This window comes from Coenobita brevimanus, chromosome 117 (genome assembly GCF_032717465.1).
Source record: "Coenobita brevimanus isolate Jiangsu-jjx chromosome 117, ASM3271746v2, whole genome shotgun sequence".
In the NCBI taxonomy this organism is placed as follows: Eukaryota; Metazoa; Arthropoda; class Malacostraca; order Decapoda; family Coenobitidae; genus Coenobita; species Coenobita brevimanus.
In genome coordinates this window covers 6,488,945-6,512,445 of record NC_137070.1, presented here as the reverse complement: position 1 = coordinate 6,512,445, position 23,501 = coordinate 6,488,945, and the positions used below count along the sequence as shown (strand labels likewise).

General features: G+C 49.5%; 5 protein-coding genes across 5 annotated transcripts; 2 read left to right on the top strand and 3 right to left on the bottom strand.

The window, feature by feature from the left end:
• Positions 1-1,506: 1,506 nt before the first annotated feature.
• LOC145419131 (histone H2A) lies at positions 1,507-1,956 on the bottom strand. The gene has a single exon (XM_080287371.1). It carries the CDS (start codon positions 1,876-1,878, stop codon positions 1,507-1,509), a length of 372 nt encoding a protein of 123 aa, XP_080143497.1. The 5' UTR covers positions 1,879-1,956.
• Positions 1,957-14,119: 12,163 nt separating this feature from the next.
• Positions 14,120-14,491, top strand: LOC145419146 (histone H2B). The gene has a single exon (XM_080287385.1). The coding sequence runs from the start codon at positions 14,120-14,122 to the stop codon at positions 14,489-14,491; it is 372 nt and encodes a 123-aa protein (XP_080143511.1).
• A 3,924-nt stretch (positions 14,492-18,415) lies between these two features.
• LOC145419079 (histone H3) lies at positions 18,416-18,826 on the bottom strand. The gene has a single exon (XM_080287320.1). It carries the CDS (start codon positions 18,824-18,826, stop codon positions 18,416-18,418), a length of 411 nt encoding a protein of 136 aa, XP_080143446.1.
• Positions 18,827-20,287: 1,461 nt separating this feature from the next.
• Positions 20,288-20,599, top strand: LOC145418909 (histone H4). Its single transcript, XM_080287166.1, has one exon. The coding sequence runs from the start codon at positions 20,288-20,290 to the stop codon at positions 20,597-20,599; it is 312 nt and encodes a 103-aa protein (XP_080143292.1).
• A 1,822-nt stretch (positions 20,600-22,421) lies between these two features.
• Positions 22,422-22,871, bottom strand: LOC145419132 (histone H2A). The gene has a single exon (XM_080287372.1). The coding sequence runs from the start codon at positions 22,791-22,793 to the stop codon at positions 22,422-22,424; it is 372 nt and encodes a 123-aa protein (XP_080143498.1). The 5' UTR covers positions 22,794-22,871.
• Between the last annotated feature and the right edge of the window lie 630 nt (positions 22,872-23,501).

The window sequence follows — 23,501 nt, the reverse complement described above, 5'->3', positions numbered from 1 at the left end:
AGTTATAAAAAAAGGGGGGGGGGTTAGGCAACTGTCAATTTGGCTTCTACATCTTCTAATTTTTATGGACGTATGCATACATACACATACATTATCACTTATCGTGCTGGGCCATTGCTTTCTCTGTCCCTCTCATCTAACCCCTCCTCTCCCCCCCCCCCCTATTTCAGGAAAGCTTTCTCCATACCTATCAGGGCAATTTCCATCCTGTTGCGAGAGCATCTCCTCTGCTGTGCTCCGGGAGTCGCCTCCATAAATCGTGAAGGCAAATCCCACTATTCCAAGGTATTTCTGCCTTCATATGCACGAGCAGCAAACTTGAAGGATGCACCTAGAGAATAGAAGACACAGTCAGTCACGTCAGTGAGGCACCACCCACACAGTGCATGATATGAATGCCTAAGTGTTAGACAGACAGAATGTCTGCATATGAACAAGTTATCCCTTGAATTTGTCGCTGTCACGGCCGTTTTCTCTAAGTGCCAAAACCCACCAATCACCCATCGTACAAGCATTGCATCAACCGCCATACAACCACTGAGGCCTGAAATCAAATTTAAATGGATCCGGTTGGTACTTGCACGACCGCTAGTGCATTATATAGAAGAGGTGGTCGACAAGGTGGCTGACACTCGCCTCCCAACAGCTTCACTAAGCAGGCCTACACCGGAGCTCGCAGTTCGATGGCTGCTGCTGCTGCTGCTGCTGATGATGATGATTATTATTATTATTAATCTTGATGATGATGATGATGATGATGATGATGAATGAATGGATGGATGGATGAATAGATAGATGATGATGGTTTTTTTTTTTTTTTCGTTTTTTTTTTATAGGAACTAGTTGTTGTAATACTACTCCTAATGACGAGAGAAATGAATGAATAGTATTTTCTTAATTATTCCTCTTATCTGGGGGTGTTAAATCCACCATGGTCGTCACCACAGGGATAATATAATATATATATATATATATATATATATATATATATATATATCTTATATCTATATATATACTGTGGAATACATCACCATATCCTCTGTCACTGAACGACTTTGTCCATTCCTTCGATGGTGGGAGAACAGCCATCATCATCACCTATGTCTTCATTCATCCACCAGGCCAGGCAGTTATTTAGGAGGCATAATTATACAGTACAGTATTATGTAGGTGCAGTTGGGAACGGGACAAGACGCTATGTAGTAGTGGGAATATTATTATTATTATTATTATTATTAATCGACCTTCACTGATGTCAGTAGCTTCTTACATGCAACCGAACGTAAATATATAGCCACAGACACATGCCAGCATTCAACACATACCACATTCTACGCACATACATACAGACAGACAGACACATACATTACAGTCTACCAACACATTCATCCATACACAAAGATGATGATGATGATGTTGAGCAAAGTCTATTCTCTCTCAAGAAACGAATGTGGCTCCTAAAGGAGCCGATGGAGGTGAAGAAGAAGAAGGATTTCTTGGAAGTGTTTACTTCTTCTCCGTCTTCTTGGGGAGCAACACAGCCTGGATGTTAGGCAGGACACCTCCCTGGGCGATGGTGACGCCAGAGAGGAGCTTGTTGAGCTCCTCGTCATTGCGGATAGCCAACTGCAGGTGACGGGGAATGATACGAGTCTTCTTGTTGTCACGGGCTGCGTTGCCAGCCAGCTCAAGCACTTCAGCTGCTAGGTACTCCATGACTGCAGCCAAGTAGACGGGGGCACCAGCACCCACACGCTCGGCGTAATTGCCTTTACGAAGGAGACGGTGGATCCTGCCGACGGGGAACTGGAGCCCAGCCCTGCTAGATCGGGACTTGGACTTTCCCTTCACCTTGCCTCCCTTGCCACGTCCGGACATGGTAGTAGTAGTAGTAGCAGTAGTATCGTCTTCTTCGTCGTCGCTGGAGGAGTAGGAAGACCTTCAGGAGAAGACTAATGCGTCACCCGCCTTGTTTGTTTGTGTGATATTCGTCCCAGGACGTACTGGGACACGGGCAAACATGTGAGCCCGTCACAGGTGCGCTATGCATGCGCAGCTATATTATCGTGGCGGAGGGTAGCGACTGACTACCCGAAGTAATTGTGAAAAAGGAGCACGGGCAACTATGCCAGCGGCATCCCTCACCTCATCTTCGGATGGGACGTATGCCCCACTAGGGAGAGACCTGAGAGCAGAAGTCACAGGGCAATACAATAGATAGTGCAGTAGAGGCTCCTCCGACCTCTCTAAGCAGTGTTCACAAGTGTCTGGGGCCACTCCTTTTATCTGGTTATAGCATAAATATCCCAAACGTAAACGCCGCAGCCTCACTAGCAGACGATTCGGTAAGCCCAGAGGTGGCTGCAATGGTGAATAAGAAGTGGCACTGGCATACCAAGTGGCGGATCGTGAGCCTTCAGCCACACATAGCCTATGTTCCTCCACTGAGTGATGTCCAATAGTCACAGTGAAAGATCTAATGATTTGAGCCTGACTTTTGCAGAGTGGGAACGTGACAGCAGGGAGAGTACAGGCAGAGCGCGCAGCCTCATCTGCCATCTCATTCCCCAAGATGCCAACATGACCTGGAAGCCAGTGAAGGATGATCGTGGCTCCCCCACGGACAAGGAGAGAAGCTACAGTGTATATGGAGGATAACAAAAAAATGTTGTCTTTGAGGGAGAAGGAGTGAAGGCGTACAATAGATGAGAGAGAGTCTGTATGAATAACCACACGGCTATATCGGCGGTTGTGTGCATGCCGTAAAGCTCCCAGAATAGCAGCGAGCTCTGCCTGGAAGGGAGACGCCCCCTGGGACACCCGCCAAGACTCCACCATGTCACCAAAAACAAAGGCCGCTCCAGCAGTGCCATCAGCTGCCACAGAGCCATCAGTATAATAAACTGCTGACCCTGCAGACCCTAGAGCAGCTACCCGGCGGAGACTATCCTGACGGAGGAGAGCTGGGATGGTATTGCGAGGCTTCCCACCTGCTGGATAAACACACCGGAAGAGGAGGCTCCCAAGGTGGTGGTTCCTCGAACCCGTAGAAGGGCGAGTCAGGGACCTGGCATATATCGGCAGTAGCACCCATACTATGTATCATAGCAACTGTGGCACGGGCCCAGTCCCGCCCAGGGGCCGGGTCAGGAGGGCGTGACAGAAGCCGCTTTAGTAGATAAGAGACTGGGAGATGTTGCCTGCGGTGCACAAGTTGCAGAGAGGTCGCTGCAGCCCGAAGCATAATGCGGCCTTTCAACGATGGGAAACCGCCCTCCACTCGCAGATTCACCAGTCTGGTCCAAGGGGGTGCATGCAGAATGATGCGCAGAGCCTCATTCTGCACGACCTCCAGAGATTGAGAAACACTTGGGGCAAGACCCGTCAGGCAGATGGCACTATAGTCCACCAAAGACCGAATAGCGTGGACATAGAACGTGCGCAGCACATAAAAAGAGGCCCCCAAACTCTTCTTTGAGAGGGAGCGAAGAGCAGACAGACGTGTCTTTGCCCGCTCGCGCAAGTACCTGACGTGGCTCTCGAAATTGAGGTTGCTGTCTAGTCGCACCCCAAGATATGTGTGTACTGCCACGAGAGACAGCTGGTGGCCACCAATCAGAAGGGGAAAGCGGGGAGGCCTAAGGCCAAAAGGCATGCATGTGGTTTTACCGTAGTTAATTTTTAGGCCCAGCTCCGCACACTTTCTATATAGCCGTGCAAGTGCAATGTTGGCATGTTCGTAACAATCCCTCCTGGCTATGACGAGGGCCAGATCATCGGCATAACACAGGAGGGTAACGCCGCGCCCATAATCCTCAGTAAGTAGCCCCTCCATGAGGATATTGAAAAGGAGAGGGCTCAAGACACTCCCCTGGGGGGTGCCGTTTAGGTGGGTATGAAAGGAGGAGAGCTGCCCCTGGAAGCGGACCCCCGCAGCACGCTCATGAAAAAAGTCCACAACCCATGACAAGAGCTTGCCACCCACTCCCTTGTCTGCAAGAGCCTGAAGTATGACTTTAGGGCTCGCCAACTCAAAAGCTTTCTCAAGGTCAAGGAAGACCGCCATCCCCACTCCACCCCGAAGTTCACCGAGGAGAGATGCAAGGCAGTGAGAGGCACTTCTGCCAGGATGATAGGCAAATATCCTCTGGTGAAGCGGACCTAACCTCCATGCCAGACGCGCCCGCACAACCCGCTCAGCCGTCTTGGCAATACAGCTGAGCAGCGAGATGGGGCGCATGGCACCAGGATTGTTAGGCTTCGGGATGGGGTGGATGACAGCAGTCTTCCACGACCTCGGCAGACGCCCCTCAGACCACGAGAGGTTGAGCAGAGCAAGAAGCCGCTCCTTACCACAATCTCCCGCATGCGACAGGATGGAATAAGTCAGCCCATCAAGGCCTGGAGCAGTGTCCGCTCGATGCTGCAAAGCTGCCAGCAGCTCCCCACTAGTGATGGGGCAATCAGCTGGATCAGGACGGTCACAGGCCGCCTGAATAGCCTCAACACGAGAGGTGGACAGCTGCTCCTGAATGGCCAAGATGGACCGCGGGAGATTGCAGGACGCAGAGCGGTCTGCAAAGTGCTGAGCCAGGCGGCTGGCCTCTGCGACAGGATCAGGGTGTGAAGGTGGACGGGAGGGGCGTGGATCGGAGATGGACCTAATCCTCCTCCACATCTCACGGAGTGTGGAGTGAGAATCAAGGGTACGACACCACCTAATCCACGCCTCCTCCCTAAGGCGGCGCTTCTCCGCGAGGACATGGCGAGACACGGCAGACAAGCACCGGCGGCACGGCGAAGTGCGGCGCCGCCGGTACTGTCTGCGAGCTGCATTTAGCCTCCGATTCAACTCCCTGACCCTATCACAATAGAACCAGCCATCCCGGTAGCACCTCGCAAAGCGCTGCTGCATCGGGATAGCAAGAGATGCTGCTTGCCTAAAAGCATCAGCAACTTGCTCCGCTCGACCCTCGAGGTCTGCTGCAGGGGCAGATGAGAAGGCAAGAGTGAGAGCCCTGTCAAAGGCTGCCCAGTCCGCCCTGCTAATATCCCACCTCTGAGGAGGCGACCCGGGTGGAGGAAGGGGAGCCAAAGGTAAATCAACCACAACAGCATAGTGGTCACTCATGAGGTGGGGATGGAGTGACCACATTGCCGAGCCTGCGAGAGGGGTGGAAACAAAGGAAAGGTCTAGTCGACCTCCTCTAATATGAGTAGCCTCACCGATATCATTCAGCAGGGAGACACCTCCCATCTCCTCCATAACTACAGAGATGTGCCGACCAGCCTCGTTGGTCTTGAGAGGCGAGGAAAACATATCGTGGTGTGCATTGAAGTCGCCTCCAATGAACACAGGCCCCCTCGTAGCCTGGGAGAACAAGTCCCCCAACTCCAGAGAGGCATCTCGGCCACGATATACATTAAACACAGTGAGGGGTGACCCCGCTAATTGTAGGATCACGCCCTGGACCTCAACACCAGTCCCACAGTAGGGAGGCTCATAGACTGCAGAACCGATGTGGTCCCTAACCAAAACGGCACAACCCTGAGCTACACCACGTTCACGAGGGAGGAGATAGGAGGTGTATCCCGCCAAACGAAACCGGGAGCTCTCAGTCAACAAGGTTTCCTGCAGGAGAATAACATGTGGTTGATCCCTGTTGGCCACCTCTTGCAGGAGGGGAAGCTTACTCATTGCTCCTGCGCAGTTCCATTGGAGGACCCTGAGGTAGGTAACGTCCTGGGGCCCGGAGACAGACAGAGGCGAACCTCCTCTGATTCCTGACCCACTGGCATCAAAGGAGGCACCAAGGGGGCCGATGGAAGATGAGGAGAGCCGGCCGCTAGGGTGCGGGGTGGCCGAGCCTTGATCTTGGCTACCTTTGAAGCAGCCCCTCTGGGGGACGACTTGGGCTTCCTCGGTGATCGAGGCCGCTTGGCTGAGGCAGGAGGAACAACGAGCTGTCGTTTCGCCTCGACTGCTTGATTTAGCGTACGGTCCACTACTGCCACTATAGGATCTGTGTTTAGCTGGACCCCCAGAGTCTGAGCCACGGTTTCTGCTATGGCAAGAGCCAATTGCGTCCCCAGGGTGCGCAGCTCGTCCAGTGTGAAGAGTGGGGCTGCTTGAGATTGATGTGCCTGCGGAGGAGGGGTTTGCGTTACCGGCGCGAGCACTGGATCCTCTTGGGAAGGAGGGGGCAGCAGGGGTGATGGATCCATTGAGGCCATGGGCCTGTGAACTTCCGCCACTGTCTCGATGGTCTGTGCGGGAGTTGGCAGGGGAGGAAAAGCAGTCGTATCTAATACAGGAGGAGTCTGTGCCTGGGGCGGCGTTGTTGGCCCCAAACAAAAGTGCCTGGGGGCCGGCGTTGGGACCAAGGACTGCTGTTCCTGCACCCAAGAGACCTGCCTTTCTCTGCCCTGGTTCACCCTCTTCACCCTCGCTGGGCAACTGGGATGCCAGGCGTGGTGTGCTCCTGCACAGTTGGGACAGCGGGAGGTGACCGGCTCCTTTGCTCGGAATTTTTCCAAGCACTGCTCCGTGTCGTGGGAGCCGCTGCAGATCCCGCACACTGCAGGCCTGGTGCAGCTTGCACGATGGTGTCCGAACCTCTGGCAGCGGTAGCACCTCAGTGGCTCTGGAGTGTACGGGCGCAGCCAGTACACTCCCCAGTTCCCAAGATCGAGAGAGGGGACAAGGGGGCCGCGGAGGGTGACACACACCTGCAAGGTTTCCTCCCGCGTCCTCTGGTGCTGGCACCTGGTGGCCTCCTCTACTAGGTCGTGCCTGCGAAGGATGTCTAATGGGAACCGACGAGGGTATCCCATCACTACAGCCTTCGTCACCTGGCCACCCCGTGTGAGCTCTGTCACCTTCACTGTTGCCGCCTCGTCCTCTGCTACGGCCTTGAGCTGCCAGTAAGCCTCTTCCGTGGAAGGAATGAGGACACAACTTTCGTCCCTGCCAAAGCGATTCCTCGCTGCAAGACCCGGCAACTGGCTCTCCAGGGCCGCCACTGCATCGTAGCTGGTGTCGTAACCCGATTGCAGTGGAACCCTGAAAGCTGGAAAGGAGGAGCGGGGTGGAGGAGGGGCTGCCACAGACACTGAAGGGCGAGGTGGAGGAGGTTGCTGTGGAGCAGTCAGAGAAAAACCCTGGGCCGCAGGCTTGGTCATGGTTGCGCGCTTAGCTCTGCGAGACACAAGGGTAAACCCTTCATCATCGGCAGAGCCATGTTTAACAGCAGGAGTAGCAGCAGCGGTTGAAACAGCATCAACCTGAGAAGTAGCAGTGTCAGGGTTGGAAGCAGGCACAATGTCATCCATCCCCTCATGACGGCGAGCTATCTTCCGTGGTGCTGTAGAGGAAGCAGAGGAGCAAGAAGCTGGATGTTCCGGATCAGCACAACCGCCAGCAGACACGGTCGAGCTATCCCCTGATCCACGACGCTCCCTTTTCCTGCCAGTAGAGAAAAACTCCTGGCCTCTAGCAGCAGCTGGATGGGTTACCGAGGTCAAGACACCCTGGGCCGAGACAGCAGCTGGATGGGCGACCGCAGCAATGCTCCCACCCAAGACAGCAGGAACCGTCTCAACCCTACCTCCAGCATAGGGGACGCGAGCAGATGAACCAGGCAGCTGGATCCTAGATGGCATAGGAATCCTCGAAGGCCCTGGGGGCCTAGACCTCGACTTGCCTGTCATCACACACAGGCACAAACACCCACACTAACACTCACACAACCACACAGAACAGGCACACAGAAACGCAGGAAGAAGCCTACCTACTGTGGCAGGAATCTGCCCCTCCGCTAGCGGAGGACGCGGCAGCCCTTACCACAGCCCCGAAGGTCTTGCCTAACCCTAGCCCTAAACAAAGTTTTGGCTCACCCCTGCAGCTTCCTATAACCACCCCGACTACGGGGCCCCCTTGTGTACCAGGCCTGCGCCTGGAAACCGCGGGGTTCGGCTTCGTACCACGTACCAGGGGAACACTAAGAGCCAGAAAGGAAATACAGTAAGAGGCAAAAAGAAACCACTGAAGGGCGAGCGCGCACAAGCGTGAGCACCCCGGTACACAACAGTGGCTGGAGACCAAGGCGTGGTCAGGATGAAGGCGGCAAGCAACGACAGCAACAACACCTCAAAGCACTGTCAAGAGACAAGAGGGGCAGAGCAGCTCGATCAACGGCGAACCGGAGAGCTGTTACCCTTGTTGAAACAAGACAGGAGCAGGAGATGTTGTCAGTGTGGAGGCAGGCAGCAGAGTCCGTCACCCGCCCGCGACCTTCCCTTAAATACCCGTCTTCCCGATCCGGCCCCATCCCACCCGCGAATGGGAACGAGGCAGAAGCCGGGCTGCGATCGGGCAGCAATCACATATAAGGATTTCAGCAAGCGCGTCCCCCATCACTTGGTGACGACGCCCAGCCAGAAGCACGCGTGTCTCGACCGCTCGCTCGCTCAGCTCTCACTCTGTGACTCCCTGCCTTTATCAGCTGCTAACGACTTTGTCGGCATGTGCTACCCGCCCACTTATCACCTCATTTCATAAATTTCACCCATTCATCACCTCATTAATAAATTTACTCCATTCCTCCTACCTCTTTTCCTGTCTTCTTCTAATTTCTCTTTTATTACTAACCCCTGCTCTTTTGTGAACTCGGAGATACTTCCGGGACCCCCCCACTACCTTGTTGGGGCCACGGCCATAACAGTAGTCGGGGGTCCAGGAGATATAGCCGTGCACCTGAGAGACTCTGTCTTTTGTTCTCCTACTTCCTTCCCATCTTGCTGGTGATAGATTGGTTAGGACTTCGGTCCTAACAATCTGGAACCACCCTGCTCTCACAACAAGTTTAGTGATCAGGGTAACGGCGCCAACACCTCATCCTGCACACCCATTGCACCCCGGGATCTGTGCAAAAGTGTGGTGATTGGTTTTCTTCCCCCTCTTTTATTAACGTCATGCGCTACACTCTCCCCCCCCCTCCCCCCTGATTAATGATGGCTTTCTCAGTTAAGTTTAAATGTACCCTCCCTGCCCTGCCTTCAGACCCTGGTCAGACCTTTTTTTGCATCACTGAAACCCCCTTTGTTAACCTTTTCTCTAGTGCAAAAGACAAAATCATTAAGATCACCTTGGCCTCTCAGGCTCATCTTGATTCATACCTCTCCCCCAGTAACCTGCCCAAATACTCCCAGGCTGGATATGAGCTGATCTCAACTCCTGAGCTAAAAGCTGCCTGTACATTAATTGCCCGGAATGTTACCAAATATGTTCTCAGACACACCGATGATGACCTCATGACTGAACTGTCCCTGAAAAACGACATTCACGCCACCCACATTGTTCGCTTTGACAATTCAAACAACATCAAGATTCTCTGTGCTTCACCCCAAGAGGTACAGAAACTTCATTCACACGGTGTCAAAGCGTTCAATACAATCATCCCACCCAGCAACCTTAGACTCGAACAGTGGTTTGATCTTGCTCAATGTTTTAGATGTTACCAGTATGGGCATCCAACTCGTTCATGCAAAAAAACTCAAATATGCTCAAAGTGCTCTGCCCAAGGTCATTTCCATACAAACTGCACTAGCGCTACTACTAAATGTATCAATTGTGGCGAAGGACACATTGCAATCGCCGGAAACTGTCCTATTAGAAAAAATCTGTTAAAGGACTTAAGGGCTAACTGCCAGCCTGCACAGCATAACCCGCCTCAATCATACACAGCACCCCAACAAACTTCATCCACCATGTCATATGCCCAAGCCACTCAGAACTCACAGCCCCCAACCCAAGCATCCACCACTCATCCAACACCCCCCAACACCACCCCTCCCAATCCATCTTCCATTTCACCCTTCCCCCCCAACGTTACCGCAGTTGTCATGTCCGCCCTAGCCCAAGCTCTGTACTCTGATGTGCCCTTTGCATCCCTTATCAATGATGCTCTAGCCGCCAACAATATGTCCACCATTGTCATCCCCCCTTCATGGCACACAGCCAAGAAATCGCCCCACATCTTCACCCCCCCTTCACAGCAAACTGGCAACACCTCAGTCCCTCCTACCTCACCCCCTCCCATCCCCTCCACCTCTCATTCGTCATCTCCCTGCACTTCCAACCCACCCACCACACCCACTCACCCTAAACCTCATCCCACTCCTGCATCCTCAAACCAACTCCCATCTTCCCCCCCTCACCATCCCTCCTCACCTGCTGATTCACGTCATCCTAACCAAACCACCCAGCCCCCAACCCCATCTCCCTCCACCAGCACAACCCCCAACCAACCTAACCCCATTGCCCCTCCACCTACCCCAACCACCCCCCTCACCTGCGATCGAGATCGCAGCGTCTCTTGCAAACGCAAGGCAGCTGACTCTCCCGAATCCCCCTCCTCCCTCTCCCCTTCAGTTCACACTCATCAATCACGCTCTAGAAAACGCAGTGCCCCCCTTCCCAAAAAGAGAACCCCATCCTTCTCCCCTGCCTCACCCACAAATACCACATACATAGCCCATTCAGACTCAGTTCAACACGATCACCATCATACTTAAAATCATCCAGTTTAACATTAGACACTATTACGCAAACAGGCACCTACTTACACAACTCATTCACGAACACGACCCAGACATAATATTACTCAACAGCACTTGCACCAACAACACCAGAAAAATCAAACACTATGGCTACACTACACTTCAAACCGACGAAGGTCCACACGACGGAGTTGCTATCATGATTAAAGGCACAATTAAACACGACTTCATCACAACATGGACACACAGACATTTCCTTGCAGTTAAAACACACACTACTCTTGGCCCCCTCATAGTCTCCACCACATACACCAGACCCAACACTGGCATCCCCTTCACAGACATAAACAGACTCTTCAACAACACTGCACCAACACTCTTCATTTCAGATCTAAATGCACAACACGGGACATTCCAACACAACACAACCAACAATCATGGAAGACAAATGTTCACCATATACCAACACAAAAGATTAAATTTCCTAGGACCTGATTTCCTCACAACATTTACACCTAGGGGATCAGGTAAGCCAGATCTCATCTTCACCAACAGATCATTTAACATTTTTCATCACCACATCACCCCCGGCCCCATGTCTGGGTCTGATCACATCCCCATCATAATGTCCATTTCCACCAACCCGATCCTGATCCCCAGTACACCACACTATGACTACCTACATGCAGACTGGGATGCCTTTACACAAACCCTTTCAGAACAAGAATACACCACTGACTATGAGGGAAAACACCACACTGACATAGAAGAACAATGTAAATATCTACACACATGCATACTTAACACTGCCAACATTACCATACCCACAACCACACACATACCTATACACACATTCATACCATCCATACGAACACAACGACTCCTAGTGTGTTACCGTCGTCGGTTTGAACTAAACAAAAACAACTTAGGCCAAGTACGGTTCGACCTATCACATCTTCGGACACATGTAATCAATAGCCTTGAATCCGACCACAATGCACACTGGCGACGCCTCATACAAACTGCACAACAACACAGGAAAACTAAACCCTGGGAATTCTGGAAACACATTCGCCGACTCAAGGGCTGTAACTTACCTAGAGTAAGAAAATTAATTGCTAACAACAGAGAAATCACAGATCCCAGGGAAATCACAAACACATTTAAAAACGCATGGCAACAAGTATACCACCCTAACCCTCCTCATCCTGCCGCAACACGTCACATAAGACATATAGAACAACATCTTCACACTATCCACGATCATATCACACCAGACGCAAACATACACATAAATAATCTAGACATACATAACCCCCTCACTGCCCCCATACTAGTCGAAGAAGTCAAGTCTATGCTCGCTAGAACTCCAAAGAAGGCGCCGGGTGCCACAGGTATCGGACATCACATACTCAAACACCTCCCAGACACATTCATAAATGCACTTACACACTTATACAACGCTGCCTTGGCATCCGGCTACTTTCCGGACTCGTTTAAGACCGCGACAGCTACTCTAATCCCTAAAAAAGACAAGACAACAACAGACCCTTTAAACTTCAGGCCCATTAGTTTACTAGAAGTGTTAGGAAAAACTTTCGAACGAATCATCAACATTAGATTACGGCAATACTTAGAAGACGAAAACCTTCTTTCCCCCAGACAGTTTGGTTTCAGACCTAGACGATCCACACAGGACGCCCTAAACATCATCACCAATTACTTACATATCAACCAAAACATCCGCAATGCATACAAGACAGCCCTTATTACTCGTGACGTAAAACGTGCATTTGACTCTGTTTGGCACGCAGGCCTGAAGTACAAAATCTGCGAACAATTCAACTTTCCTTCACTCATTAAAAAACTACTTTGCAATTTTCTAGACAACCGCACAATGCGTATTAAATTTAAAAATAATTACTCAGACTTTTTCCAGCTTCACGCAGGTGTACCTCAGGGCTCCGTCCTTGCACCCACCCTCTACACACTGTACACAAATGACATCCCCACCCCACTACATGACGATTCACTCACCATTCAATACGCAGACGACATTACTCAACTTGTACGATCAACGACAATTGACGGAATTACGAACAAAGCGAGCGTAGAGCTGGATCGAATTGCACGATGGGAGCAGAAGTGGCGGATTCAAGCGAATCCCTTGAAATGCACAGTAACATATTTTCGTATTAAATCAGCCAACCCCCGCCCACTTTTTCTAAATTCGCGTGACCCCGATCGCGTTCCCATTCCCATTAGGAATACTTGCACCGTACTTGGTCTTACATACGATAAAAACTTCAAATTTCATCATCACATACGAGGCAAGGCAGGCGTGGCTGGCACTGCATTAACACAAATATACCGGTTTCGTAGTGCAACACCATCAACTAAATTTCATTTGTATAAAGCACTGATCAGACCACTGCTCACGTATTCACCATTAAGCCTATCTCTTTCGGCCAAAAGCAACATTCTAAATTTACAGAAAATTCAAAATAAAGCCATACGTTGGGCACTGAGCATACGGTGGGATGATTTTATCACCAACATACACTCTCATGAACGCGCCAACATTCCACCCATCAACACTTACCTTCACCACCTACAACAAAAACAAATCACCAAACTCACCGACGTTCACACTGACTTCATCGACTTTTTCACCCGGATCACACCCCCCACACGACCTCTAGCCAACCTCTTCCACCCTGACGCAAGACCTCCACCAACCCCATTGTTTACTTAATTAACACTAATTTATTTATTATTGACCCTTTCATTAATTATTAATTCACACCAGCAACTCATTTTTAAACTTAAACCACCCCTACACCCACTATCAAATCACGGCAGCCACGCATTCACACGCCATCCTCATATCCAGCACCCCCGACCCCGACCTTGACCACCCCATCAAGATAACCACCTTCCTCCACCCCTCCCCTTTCCTTAATCCCCTACCCAAGCCCCCTAGGGCTACAACACCTTACCCTAACACCCCTATCCTACCATCCTATCCCAGGCTCCGGAGCCGGAAAAATCAGATGAACCTGAGAGGCAGCCAATAAGCCAATGCTTGGCCGAGAAAGCCGTAGCGACTCACTCCTCCCTCCCTTAAGTAACAACACTGTGCACGTGCGAGACCCCACCCCCCCTCCCCAACACCAAACACACGCACGTTGGGTTAAGCCCCGACACTCTTTCTCTTAGTCTAAATTCTTCCTCTCCTACTATTTATTATATAAAAAAAAAAAAAAAAAAAAAAAAAAAAAACATGCACATTACACAATGCAACCAGGAACTGATCTCTCAGTAAGGCCGGGAGACTAAAACTAAGGCCTAGTTCCTGCCACCACGTGTTGTCGTCGTCCTGGTTGCATTACACTCATCACACATATACACAATCATTCTTTACCTTCCTTCCTTTCCCCCCCTTTTCTATACGTCATTGTTTGTTGTTGTTTGCGTCCCCCATGTCGACTCAGTCTCTCGCTCGCTCCCGCACCGTGCACATAGTAGTAGTAATACCGTCTGACTCGTCAGCGACGCCATGCCACCCAAGACCTCCGGAAAGGCTGCTAAGAAGGCTGGCAAGGCCCAGAAGGCCATTGCCAAGGGAGACAAGAAGAAGAAGCGTAGGAGGAAGGAGAGCTACAGCATCTACATCTACAAAGTGCTCAAGCAGGTCCACCCTGACACCGGCGTTTCCTCCAAGGCGATGTCTATCATGAACTCTTTCGTGAATGACATCTTCGAGCGCATTGCTGCAGAGGCTTCACGCCTGGCACACTACAACAAGCGTTCAACCATCACCAGCCGGGAGATCCAGACGGCCGTCAGGCTGCTCCTCCCTGGCGAGCTGGCCAAGCACGCCGTGTCTGAAGGCACCAAGGCTGTCACCAAGTACACCTCCTCAAAGTAGAGAGGTTACACTCTTGGCCATTTCAACATTTCCGGCTCCAATCGGAGCCACAAGATTTTCGATAAAAAGGGGAAAGACAGACTTACAAATTATCCTCTCAGGAACTCTGGTTTACCGACCTTTTTCTTCTCTCTCTCTCTCTCTCTCTCTCTTTCTTTTATCCCTTCATGTCTTTCTTTCTTTCTTCCTTTTTTTCCCTTCATGTCTTTCTTTCTTTCTTTTCCGCAACGGTGGTTTGGGATGGGCACAATCGAAATGTTTTCAACTAGGGTTGGGGGTTAAAACAATAGAGTCAAAACAAAAGAGTAAACATGGGCGTGCGCGCCTTCTTCATCTGGAGAACCAACAACAACAACGCACCGTCGCCCCAAGAAGTGACGGCACAGTTTCAGATTGCTTCGGTCACGCTCCACTCCCATACGTTCTATGAAAACAGTGAATATAAGGTAAACATTCAATGCCTTCATCACGTCATGCCAAATAACGTATTTATTATATCGTGAAAATAAGGATGCAAGATGAATAACAGGAGGCAGTGATATATTAGACGGTAACACTTAGTTATCTTTCCCGATTTGAATGAATGTGAAATGTATTAACTTCGCGCGCGGTGGCCAGTACGCCTATAACTCCCGGTCACTGTGTGTGTGTGTGTGTGTGTGTGTGTGTTTAATAAACTCTAATCTCCTGCTCAACAGAAAATGCTTTGTTGGAAGTTTTGAACTCAATGATTTGTTTATGAACCTCTCCATTTTATTACTCTTGCGAATCGATTATCCACTGAGGATATCAGACACTGACAGAAGGTAGCATTCTCCAAGGAGCTCCGACTCTGATGTACGGTATTTTTTTTTTTTTTTTTTTTTTTTTTTTTTTTTCCCCCAACCGATAGCCCTCTGTCTTATATGAAATAATCCGGAGATTTTTCTTCATGGGAAACTGGCCAAAGGCAGTGTAATAACTGCATGTCCTTGAGTGAATGTTATCTCCTTTCGTGCGTGCTGATCGAAACATTTAAAATAGCTTACTGGCTTACGCCTCCTTCCCTCTTTCTGTCGTCGTCCATGGAGACATTGGAAACGGAACTAAATGACTTGAAATTATTCCCTAGTATTGTCAGGGAAAATTATTTTATAACTAATAATTAATCATTCCCCATGTTCATTGAAGCTCCCTTTTGTTCAGTCTTACGCTACCCAAAAATCACTGCCTGTTACCATGCTAGATTTGAACTCCACAACATAATTATTCCCGACTCTCCCTGAGCGACAATTGTGAAATATCAATTAGTTCCGTTTACGAATTCCTATTATCGTAACTAACCAACTGCTTCCTACAATAATTTGGAAATATACAGATAACTGGACATGGATTTTTTTTTTTTTTTTTTTTTTAAACAATTTTACATATTAGGTTTCACCTCGTTCAGATATAAGGAAGAGTATGGACACTATCGCTGACCGAAAACTTCTGGATACTCCGCCGGCACTTCTTAGGCCGACCGTACCAACCAAACTCACTCAACAGGCGTACAGTAAATACGGGCATGACATCGTATCATGCATATTCATGTCAGTCTACAATCTGTACGTACATACACCAACACATGTGCACAAATACATTTATACTGTATACGCAGTGACCTACACATGTCCGTACACACTGTCATGCTCACATACACACAAGCCCTCATACGTCCATACACACAGACATACATGCTCACAGAGACACACACATACGTACAGTATAAACATACAACCTACATATATACATACATACATACACACGCTCAACTGCAGGTAAAAATCGATGGGTTCAGGTTCGTTCTCTCTCTCTCTCTCTCTCTCTCTCTCTCTCTCAGTATATTAACTTGAGGATTTACCGTGCGTTCGTGGCCACTGTCAAACCTTCATAACGGGTACAGAGACTCTCCTAATATGCAGCGGGAATGCCTTTCTCCTTGTTCAAACCTGTGTACGTTTATGAGGGCGTGACTGAATCGATCAGGAAGTAAACGAAACAGGCAAATAACGACAACAAAAACTGCGACGTTAACAACAGATCAACAAAAGAAATAAACGAATAGGCAAGTTGCCCCTCCTCCCCCCCCACCCCCCAAAAAAAGGAAATGAATGAAAAAAGGATGAATGAATGAATGCATGTATGTAACTATATAAGTACAGTTCATTCGTCCGTTTGTGTGTGTGTGTGTGTGTGTGTGTGTGTGTGTGTGTCCTCATACGTCCATACACACAGACATACATGCTCACAGAGACACACACATACGTACAGTATAAACATACAACCTACATACATACATACACACGCTCAACTGCAGGTAAAAATCGATGGGTTCAGGTTCACTTTCTCTCTCTCTCTCTCTCTCTCTCTCAGTATATTAACTGAAGGATTTACCGTGCGTTCTTGGCCACTGTCAAACCTTCATAACGGGTACAGAGACTCTCCTAATATGCAGCGGGAATGCCTTTCTCCTTGTTCAAACCTGTGTACGTTTATGAGGGCGTGACTGAATCGATCAGGAAGTAAACGAAACAGGCAAATAACGACAACAAAAACTGCGACGTTAACAACAGATCAACAAAAGAAATAAACGAATAGGCAAGTTGCCCCTCCTCCCCCCCACCCCCCAAACAAAAGGAAATGAATGAAAAAAGGATGAATGAATGAATGCATGTATGTAACTATATAAGTACAGTTCATTCGTCCGTTTGTGTGTGTGTGTGTGTGTGTGTGTGTGTGTCCTCATACGTCCATACACACAGACATACATGCTCACAGAGACACACACATACGTACAGTATAAACATACAACCTACATACATACATACACACGCTCAACTGCAGGTAAAAATCGATGGGTTCAGGTTCACTTTCTCTCTCTCTCTCTCTCTCTCTCTCTCTCTCTCTCTCTCAGTATATTAACTGAAGGATTTACCGTGCGTTCTTGGCCACTGTCAAACCTTCATAACGGGTACAGAGACTCTCCTAATATGCAGCGGGAATGCCTTTCTCCTTGTTCAAACCTGTGTACGTTTATGAGGGCGTGACTGAATCGATCAGGAAGTAAACGAAACAGGCAAATAACGACAACAAAAACTGCGACGTTAACAACAGATCAACAAAAGAAATAAACGAATAGGCAAGTTGCCCCTCCTCCCCCCCCCCACCCCCCCAAAAAAAGGAAATGAATGATTGAAAAAACGATGAATGAATGAATGAATGTAACTATATAAGTACAGTTCATTCGTCCGTTTGTGTGTGTGTGTGTGTGTGTGTGTGTCCTCATACGTCCGTACACACAGACATACATGCTCACAAAGACACACAAATACATAGGTACAGTAGAAACATACATACACGAGCACAACTGCAGCAGGCGAAAATCGATGGGTTCAGGTTAACCTTTTTTTTTTTTTTTTTTCCAGCATAGTAACTGAAGGATTCACCGTGCGTTCATGACGGATATAGAGAGCATCTAATATGCAGCGGGAATGACTTTCTCGTTGTGCGAACCTGTGTACCTTTATGAGGGCGTGAGTGAATCAATGAGTAAGTAAAAGAAACAGGCAAATAACGAAAACAAAAACTGCGACGTGACCAACAGATCAATAATAGAAACAAACGAATAGGCAAGTATTCCCCCCCCCTTCAAAAAAAAAAAAAAAAAAAGTAAATGAGTGATTAAAAAAAAAAAAAATTGAATGAATGCATGTAGGTAAGTAATGGAGTTCATTTGTCTGTGTGTGTGTGTGTGTGTGTGTGTGAGCATGCTTCGCTGCGGAAAAGCAAGAGCTGATATATGGAAACCTAAACTGAGGGTCTGTCATCATCTCTCTTTGAAAAAGGGTTTTGGCCCTGAAAAGGGCCGAGATTTCTTTCGATCGAGGTGAGGGGTCTCTCGCCTTAGGCGCGCTCGCCACGGATGCGGCGGGCCAGCTGGATGTCCTTAGGCATGATTGTTACACGCTTGGCGTGGATGGCACACAGGTTGGTGTCCTCAAAGAGACCGACCAAATAGGCCTCAGACGCCTCCTGCAGAGCCATGACGGCAGAGGACTGGAAGCGCAGGTCAGTCTTGAAGTCCTGGGCAATCTCACGGACGAGACGCTGGAATGGCAGCTTCCTTATAAGCAGCTCAGTGCTCTTCTGGTAGCGACGGATCTCACGCAGGGCCACAGTGCCAGGCCTGTAACGATGGGGTTTCTTGACGCCGCCGGTGGCAGGGGCGGACTTGCGAGCGGCCTTGGTGGCCAGCTGCTTGCGAGGGGCCTTGCCCCCAGTGGACTTACGTGCAGTCTGCTTGGTACGAGCCATGGCTGAGCGTGACTGAGGGAGCGAGAAGAGCGAGAGTGTTGGCGCACCGCGCCTGGCAGCGGCCTTTTATGTTGCCTGTCTCAGGACTGGCGGCGTGTGAGTGGTCGGGGTGTGATGTACATGGCGGTGATTTACTGTTCATGCTTTTTCGATGCAATTCCTGGTTTGCTTGCAAAATTTGGCATGCCCTGTGGCGTGACCTGGCTACGACACCTCTCTAGGATTGGCCTCCTGGGAGCTGGGGTGAGGCCTAGGCCTGAAATCAAGGTTAGATGGATAAGGTTCGTACTTGCACGACCGAGACTGGGTTATATAAGGGTGGTTGGCGAGCGGGGTCGTTGTAGTATCTCTACTGTCAACTCAACAGCTTCGGCAGTCTATTATTCGGACGGCTCAGTCTCCTCCGATGGCTCAGCGGGGGCGGCTTTTGCTTTGACTTTTCCTTTTGGACCATACACTGAATCCTGGCGCATCTCCACGGGGGTCTCAGCCTTCCAGGCGGAGCTGGTGGCTCTTCTCGGTGCCTTGCGTCATGCTTACCGGCATCAGCATCAGCGAGTCGTTCTGCACACTGACTCACTCTCTGCCCTTCAGTGTCTGGAGTCTCTCACGCTTACATCTCACCGTTTCCTACTAACGGCTATATATACTGTTGCGTCTTTCATTCAGCAGCGTGGTGGCTCAGTGATTTTTCACTGGGTCCCTGGACATGTTGGTGTTTGGGGGAATGAACTGGCAGATACAACTGCACGTGCGGCTAGCACCCTCCCTGCTGTCACATTTCCGCTTCGCCCCTGTGCCACCCGTGTCCTCTCAGAGGTGTATGCCACTATCTACAGGCGTACCAGGGATGAGCATGAACTCTGTATTGCTGAGGGATCACGCTCGGCTGCCTGGTATGCGGCGGCCACATCTTATTCACCTCTTCAGATACCAACTGGATTACCCAACTTTATTCTAGTTAGGATTAGGCGTCTCCGCTTAGGTTTCCTGTGCTACCGCCAGGTTGCCGGCTTGGAGCCTGACCCATGCCCCCATTGCTATGCATGGTCCGCCGATCCTTTATCCCATTACTTACTAGACTGTCCGGCCACAGCGCTGCTTCTTGCAGGTCCTGGCGGAGGCTTCTCTCGTACTGGGGATGATGTCTTTGATGCAGCTAGGGTTGTTGGCAATGCATCTTTTCAGAGAATTTTGCGCACTGTGCGGGACTACCCTCCTCCTCGGTAATTCTCTCAGGCATTGATCCTGCTTTTTTTTTTTTTTTTTTTTTTTTTTTTTTTAAGGCTTTTCTCTGACGGGCTCTTAGTTTGCCCGTGCCCCACCAAGTGTGGGTAAATATCAAACAACAACAACAACAGCGGGGTCGTCATCACTGTTGGTGCTGGGAGCGGAGCGGACACTCACCACCACCACCACCACTACTACTACTACTGGGTCTGGGCAGCAGCTGTAGACACTATGACTGGTCGAGGCAAAGGCGGCAAGGGTCTGGGCAAGGGAGGCGCCAAGCGACACCGCAAGGTGCTTCGTGACAACATCCAGGGCATCACCAAGCCTGCCATCCGTCGTCTGGCTCGTCGTGGTGGCGTGAAGCGTATCTCGGGCCTGATCTACGAGGAGACCCGCGGTGTTCTCAAGGTGTTCCTCGAGAACGTGATTCGCGATGCTGTCACCTACACTGAGCACGCCAAGCGCAAGACCGTGACCGCGATGGACGTGGTGTACGCCCTGAAGCGACAAGGGCGCACCCTTTACGGCTTCGGCGGTTAAGAGGGTGCGTGCCTAACTGCATGGCACTATTCCACCTGGCCACGGCAAAGCACACAACAACAACAACCCCCGGACCTCTTTTAGAGGTCCACACCTAATTTCTGTGAAAGAGAATGAATGAAGGCATAGTAGTCTAAGTAAATGCAGACGTTGAGCTGGTTAGCTAGCACCAAATTTTTTTTTTTTTTATAATGTAACGGAAATGAAGACATGTAATGCAACCCAACCAACTCTTTACCACACCTAACATAACCTACCTGAACCATACCAAACCTCCCTCCCTCTCTCTCTCTCTCTCTCTCTCTGGCAGTTATAAAAAAAGGGGGGGGGTTAGGCAACTGTCAATTTGGCTTCTACATCTTCTAATTTTTATGGACGTATGCATACATACACATACATTATCACTTATCGTGCTGGGCCATTGCTTTCTCTGTCCCTCTCATCTAACCCCTCCTCTCCCCCCCCCCCTATTTCAGGAAAGCTTTCTCCATACCTATCAGGGCAATTTCCATCCTGTTGCGAGAGCATCTCCTCTGCTGTGCTCCGGGAGTCGCCTCCATAAATCGTGAAGGCAAATCCCACTATTCCAAGGTATTTCTGCCTTCATATGCACGAGCAGCAAACTTGAAGGATGCACCTAGAGAATAGAAGACACAGTCAGTCACGTCAGTGAGGCACCACCCACACAGTGCATGATATGAATGCCTAAGTGTTAGACAGACAGAATGTCTGCATATGAACAAGTTATCCCTTGAATTTGTCGCTGTCACGGCCGTTTTCTCTAAGTGCCAAAACCCACCAATCACCCATCGTACAAGCATTGCATCAACCGCCATACAACCACTGAGGCCTGAAATCAAATTTAAATGGATCCGGTTGGTACTTGCACGACCGCTAGTGCATTATATAGAAGAGGTGGTCGACAAGGTGGCTGACACTCGCCTCCCAACAGCTTCACTAAGCAGGCCTACACCGGAGCTCGCAGTTCGATGGCTGCTGCTGCTGCTGCTGCTGATGATGATGATTATTATTATTATTAATCTTGATGATGATGATGATGATGATGATGATGAATGAATGGATGGATGGATGAATAGATAGATGATGATGTTTTTTTTTTTTTTCTTTCTTTTTTTTTTATAGGAACTAGTTGTTGTAATACTACTCCTAATGACGAGAGAAATGAATGAATAGTATTTTCTTAATTATTCCTCTTATCTGGGGGTGTTAAATCCACCATGGTCGTCACCACAGGGATAATATAATATATATATATATATATATATATATATATATATATATATATATATATTATATCTATATATATACTGTGGAATACATCACCATATCCTCTGTCACTGAACGACTTTGTCCATTCCTTCGATGGTGGGAGAACAGCCATCATCATCACCTATGTCTTCATTCATCCACCAGGCCAGGCAGTTATTTAGGAGGCATAATTATACAGTACAGTATTATGTAGGTGCAGTTGGGAACGGGACAAGACGCTATGTAGTAGTGGGAATATTATTATTATTATTATTATTATTAATCGACCTTCACTGATGTCAGTAGCTTCTTACATGCAACCGAACGTAAATATATAGCCACAGACACATGCCAGCATTCAACACATACCACATTCTACGCACATACATACAGACAGACAGACACATACATTACAGTCTACCAACACATTCATCCATACACAAAGATGATGATGATGATGTTGAGCAAAGTCTATTCTCTCTCAAGAAACGAATGTGGCTCCTAAAGGAGCCGATGGAGGTGAAGAAGAAGAAGAAGGATTTCTTGGAAGTGTTTACTTCTTCTCCGTCTTCTTGGGGAGCAACACAGCCTGGATGTTAGGCAGGACACCTCCCTGGGCGATGGTGACGCCAGAGAGGAGCTTGTTGAGCTCCTCGTCATTGCGGATAGCCAACTGCAGGTGACGGGGAATGATACGAGTCTTCTTGTTGTCACGGGCTGCGTTGCCAGCCAGCTCAAGCACTTCAGCTGCTAGGTACTCCATGACTGCAGCCAAGTAGACGGGGGCACCAGCACCCACACGCTCGGCGTAATTGCCTTTACGAAGGAGACGGTGGATCCTGCCGACGGGGAACTGGAGCCCAGCCCTGCTAGATCGGGACTTGGACTTTCCCTTCACCTTGCCTCCCTTGCCACGTCCGGACATGGTAGTAGTAGTAGTAGCAGTAGTATCGTCTTCTTCGTCGTCGCTGGAGGAGTAGGAAGACCTTCAGGAGAAGACTAATGCGTCACCCGCCTTTTGTTTGTTTGTTTGTGGGATATTCGTCCCAGTTTCCTGGGACACGGGCAAACAGAGAGCCCGTCAGAGGTGCGCACTACTTGCGCGAACTTGCTTTAGCGAGGTGGAGGGTAATCCCTGACCATACTAAGTAATATATTTAATGGAGCATGGGCAACAATGCCAGCAGCGTCCCTAAAGACATCACCAGATCGGGCTAGGGCCGAGTCGAGCCCAGACCTGAGCCTGGTGGTGGCTGGGCAGTCCAGAAGATAATGAAGAAGGGGCTCCTCACAGCTGGCCAAGCAATGTTCACACGGGTCTGGCTCCATACCCACAATTTGCTTGTAGCAAGGAAACCCAAGACGCAATCTTCGAAGTCGGACTACAATAAAGTTAGGAAGTCCTTGGGGGGGCAACAGGAGGGAATACGACGTGGCAGTAGCATACCATTTTGCAGAGCAAGAGCCCTCCGTGACCCAGAGCCGATGGTCCTCTAGGGTCAGTCTTCCTATGGTGGCAGTGAGAGTGCGGATGAGGTGCGAGGGACTAGGGCGTAGTGGGAATGTGATGTCTGGGAGATCGCAAGCTGAGCGCGCAGCGTCATCAGCACGCTCGTTGCCACTAATTCCCACA

Coding starts and splice junctions, on each gene's coding strand:
- LOC145419131 (XM_080287371.1), bottom strand. CDS start 1,878: ATGTCCGGACGTGGCAAGGGAGGCAAGGTGAAGGGAAAGTCCAAGTCC.
- LOC145419146 (XM_080287385.1), top strand. CDS start 14,120: ATGCCACCCAAGACCTCCGGAAAGGCTGCTAAGAAGGCTGGCAAGGCC.
- LOC145419079 (XM_080287320.1), bottom strand. CDS start 18,826: ATGGCTCGTACCAAGCAGACTGCACGTAAGTCCACTGGGGGCAAGGCC.
- LOC145418909 (XM_080287166.1), top strand. CDS start 20,288: ATGACTGGTCGAGGCAAAGGCGGCAAGGGTCTGGGCAAGGGAGGCGCC.
- LOC145419132 (XM_080287372.1), bottom strand. CDS start 22,793: ATGTCCGGACGTGGCAAGGGAGGCAAGGTGAAGGGAAAGTCCAAGTCC.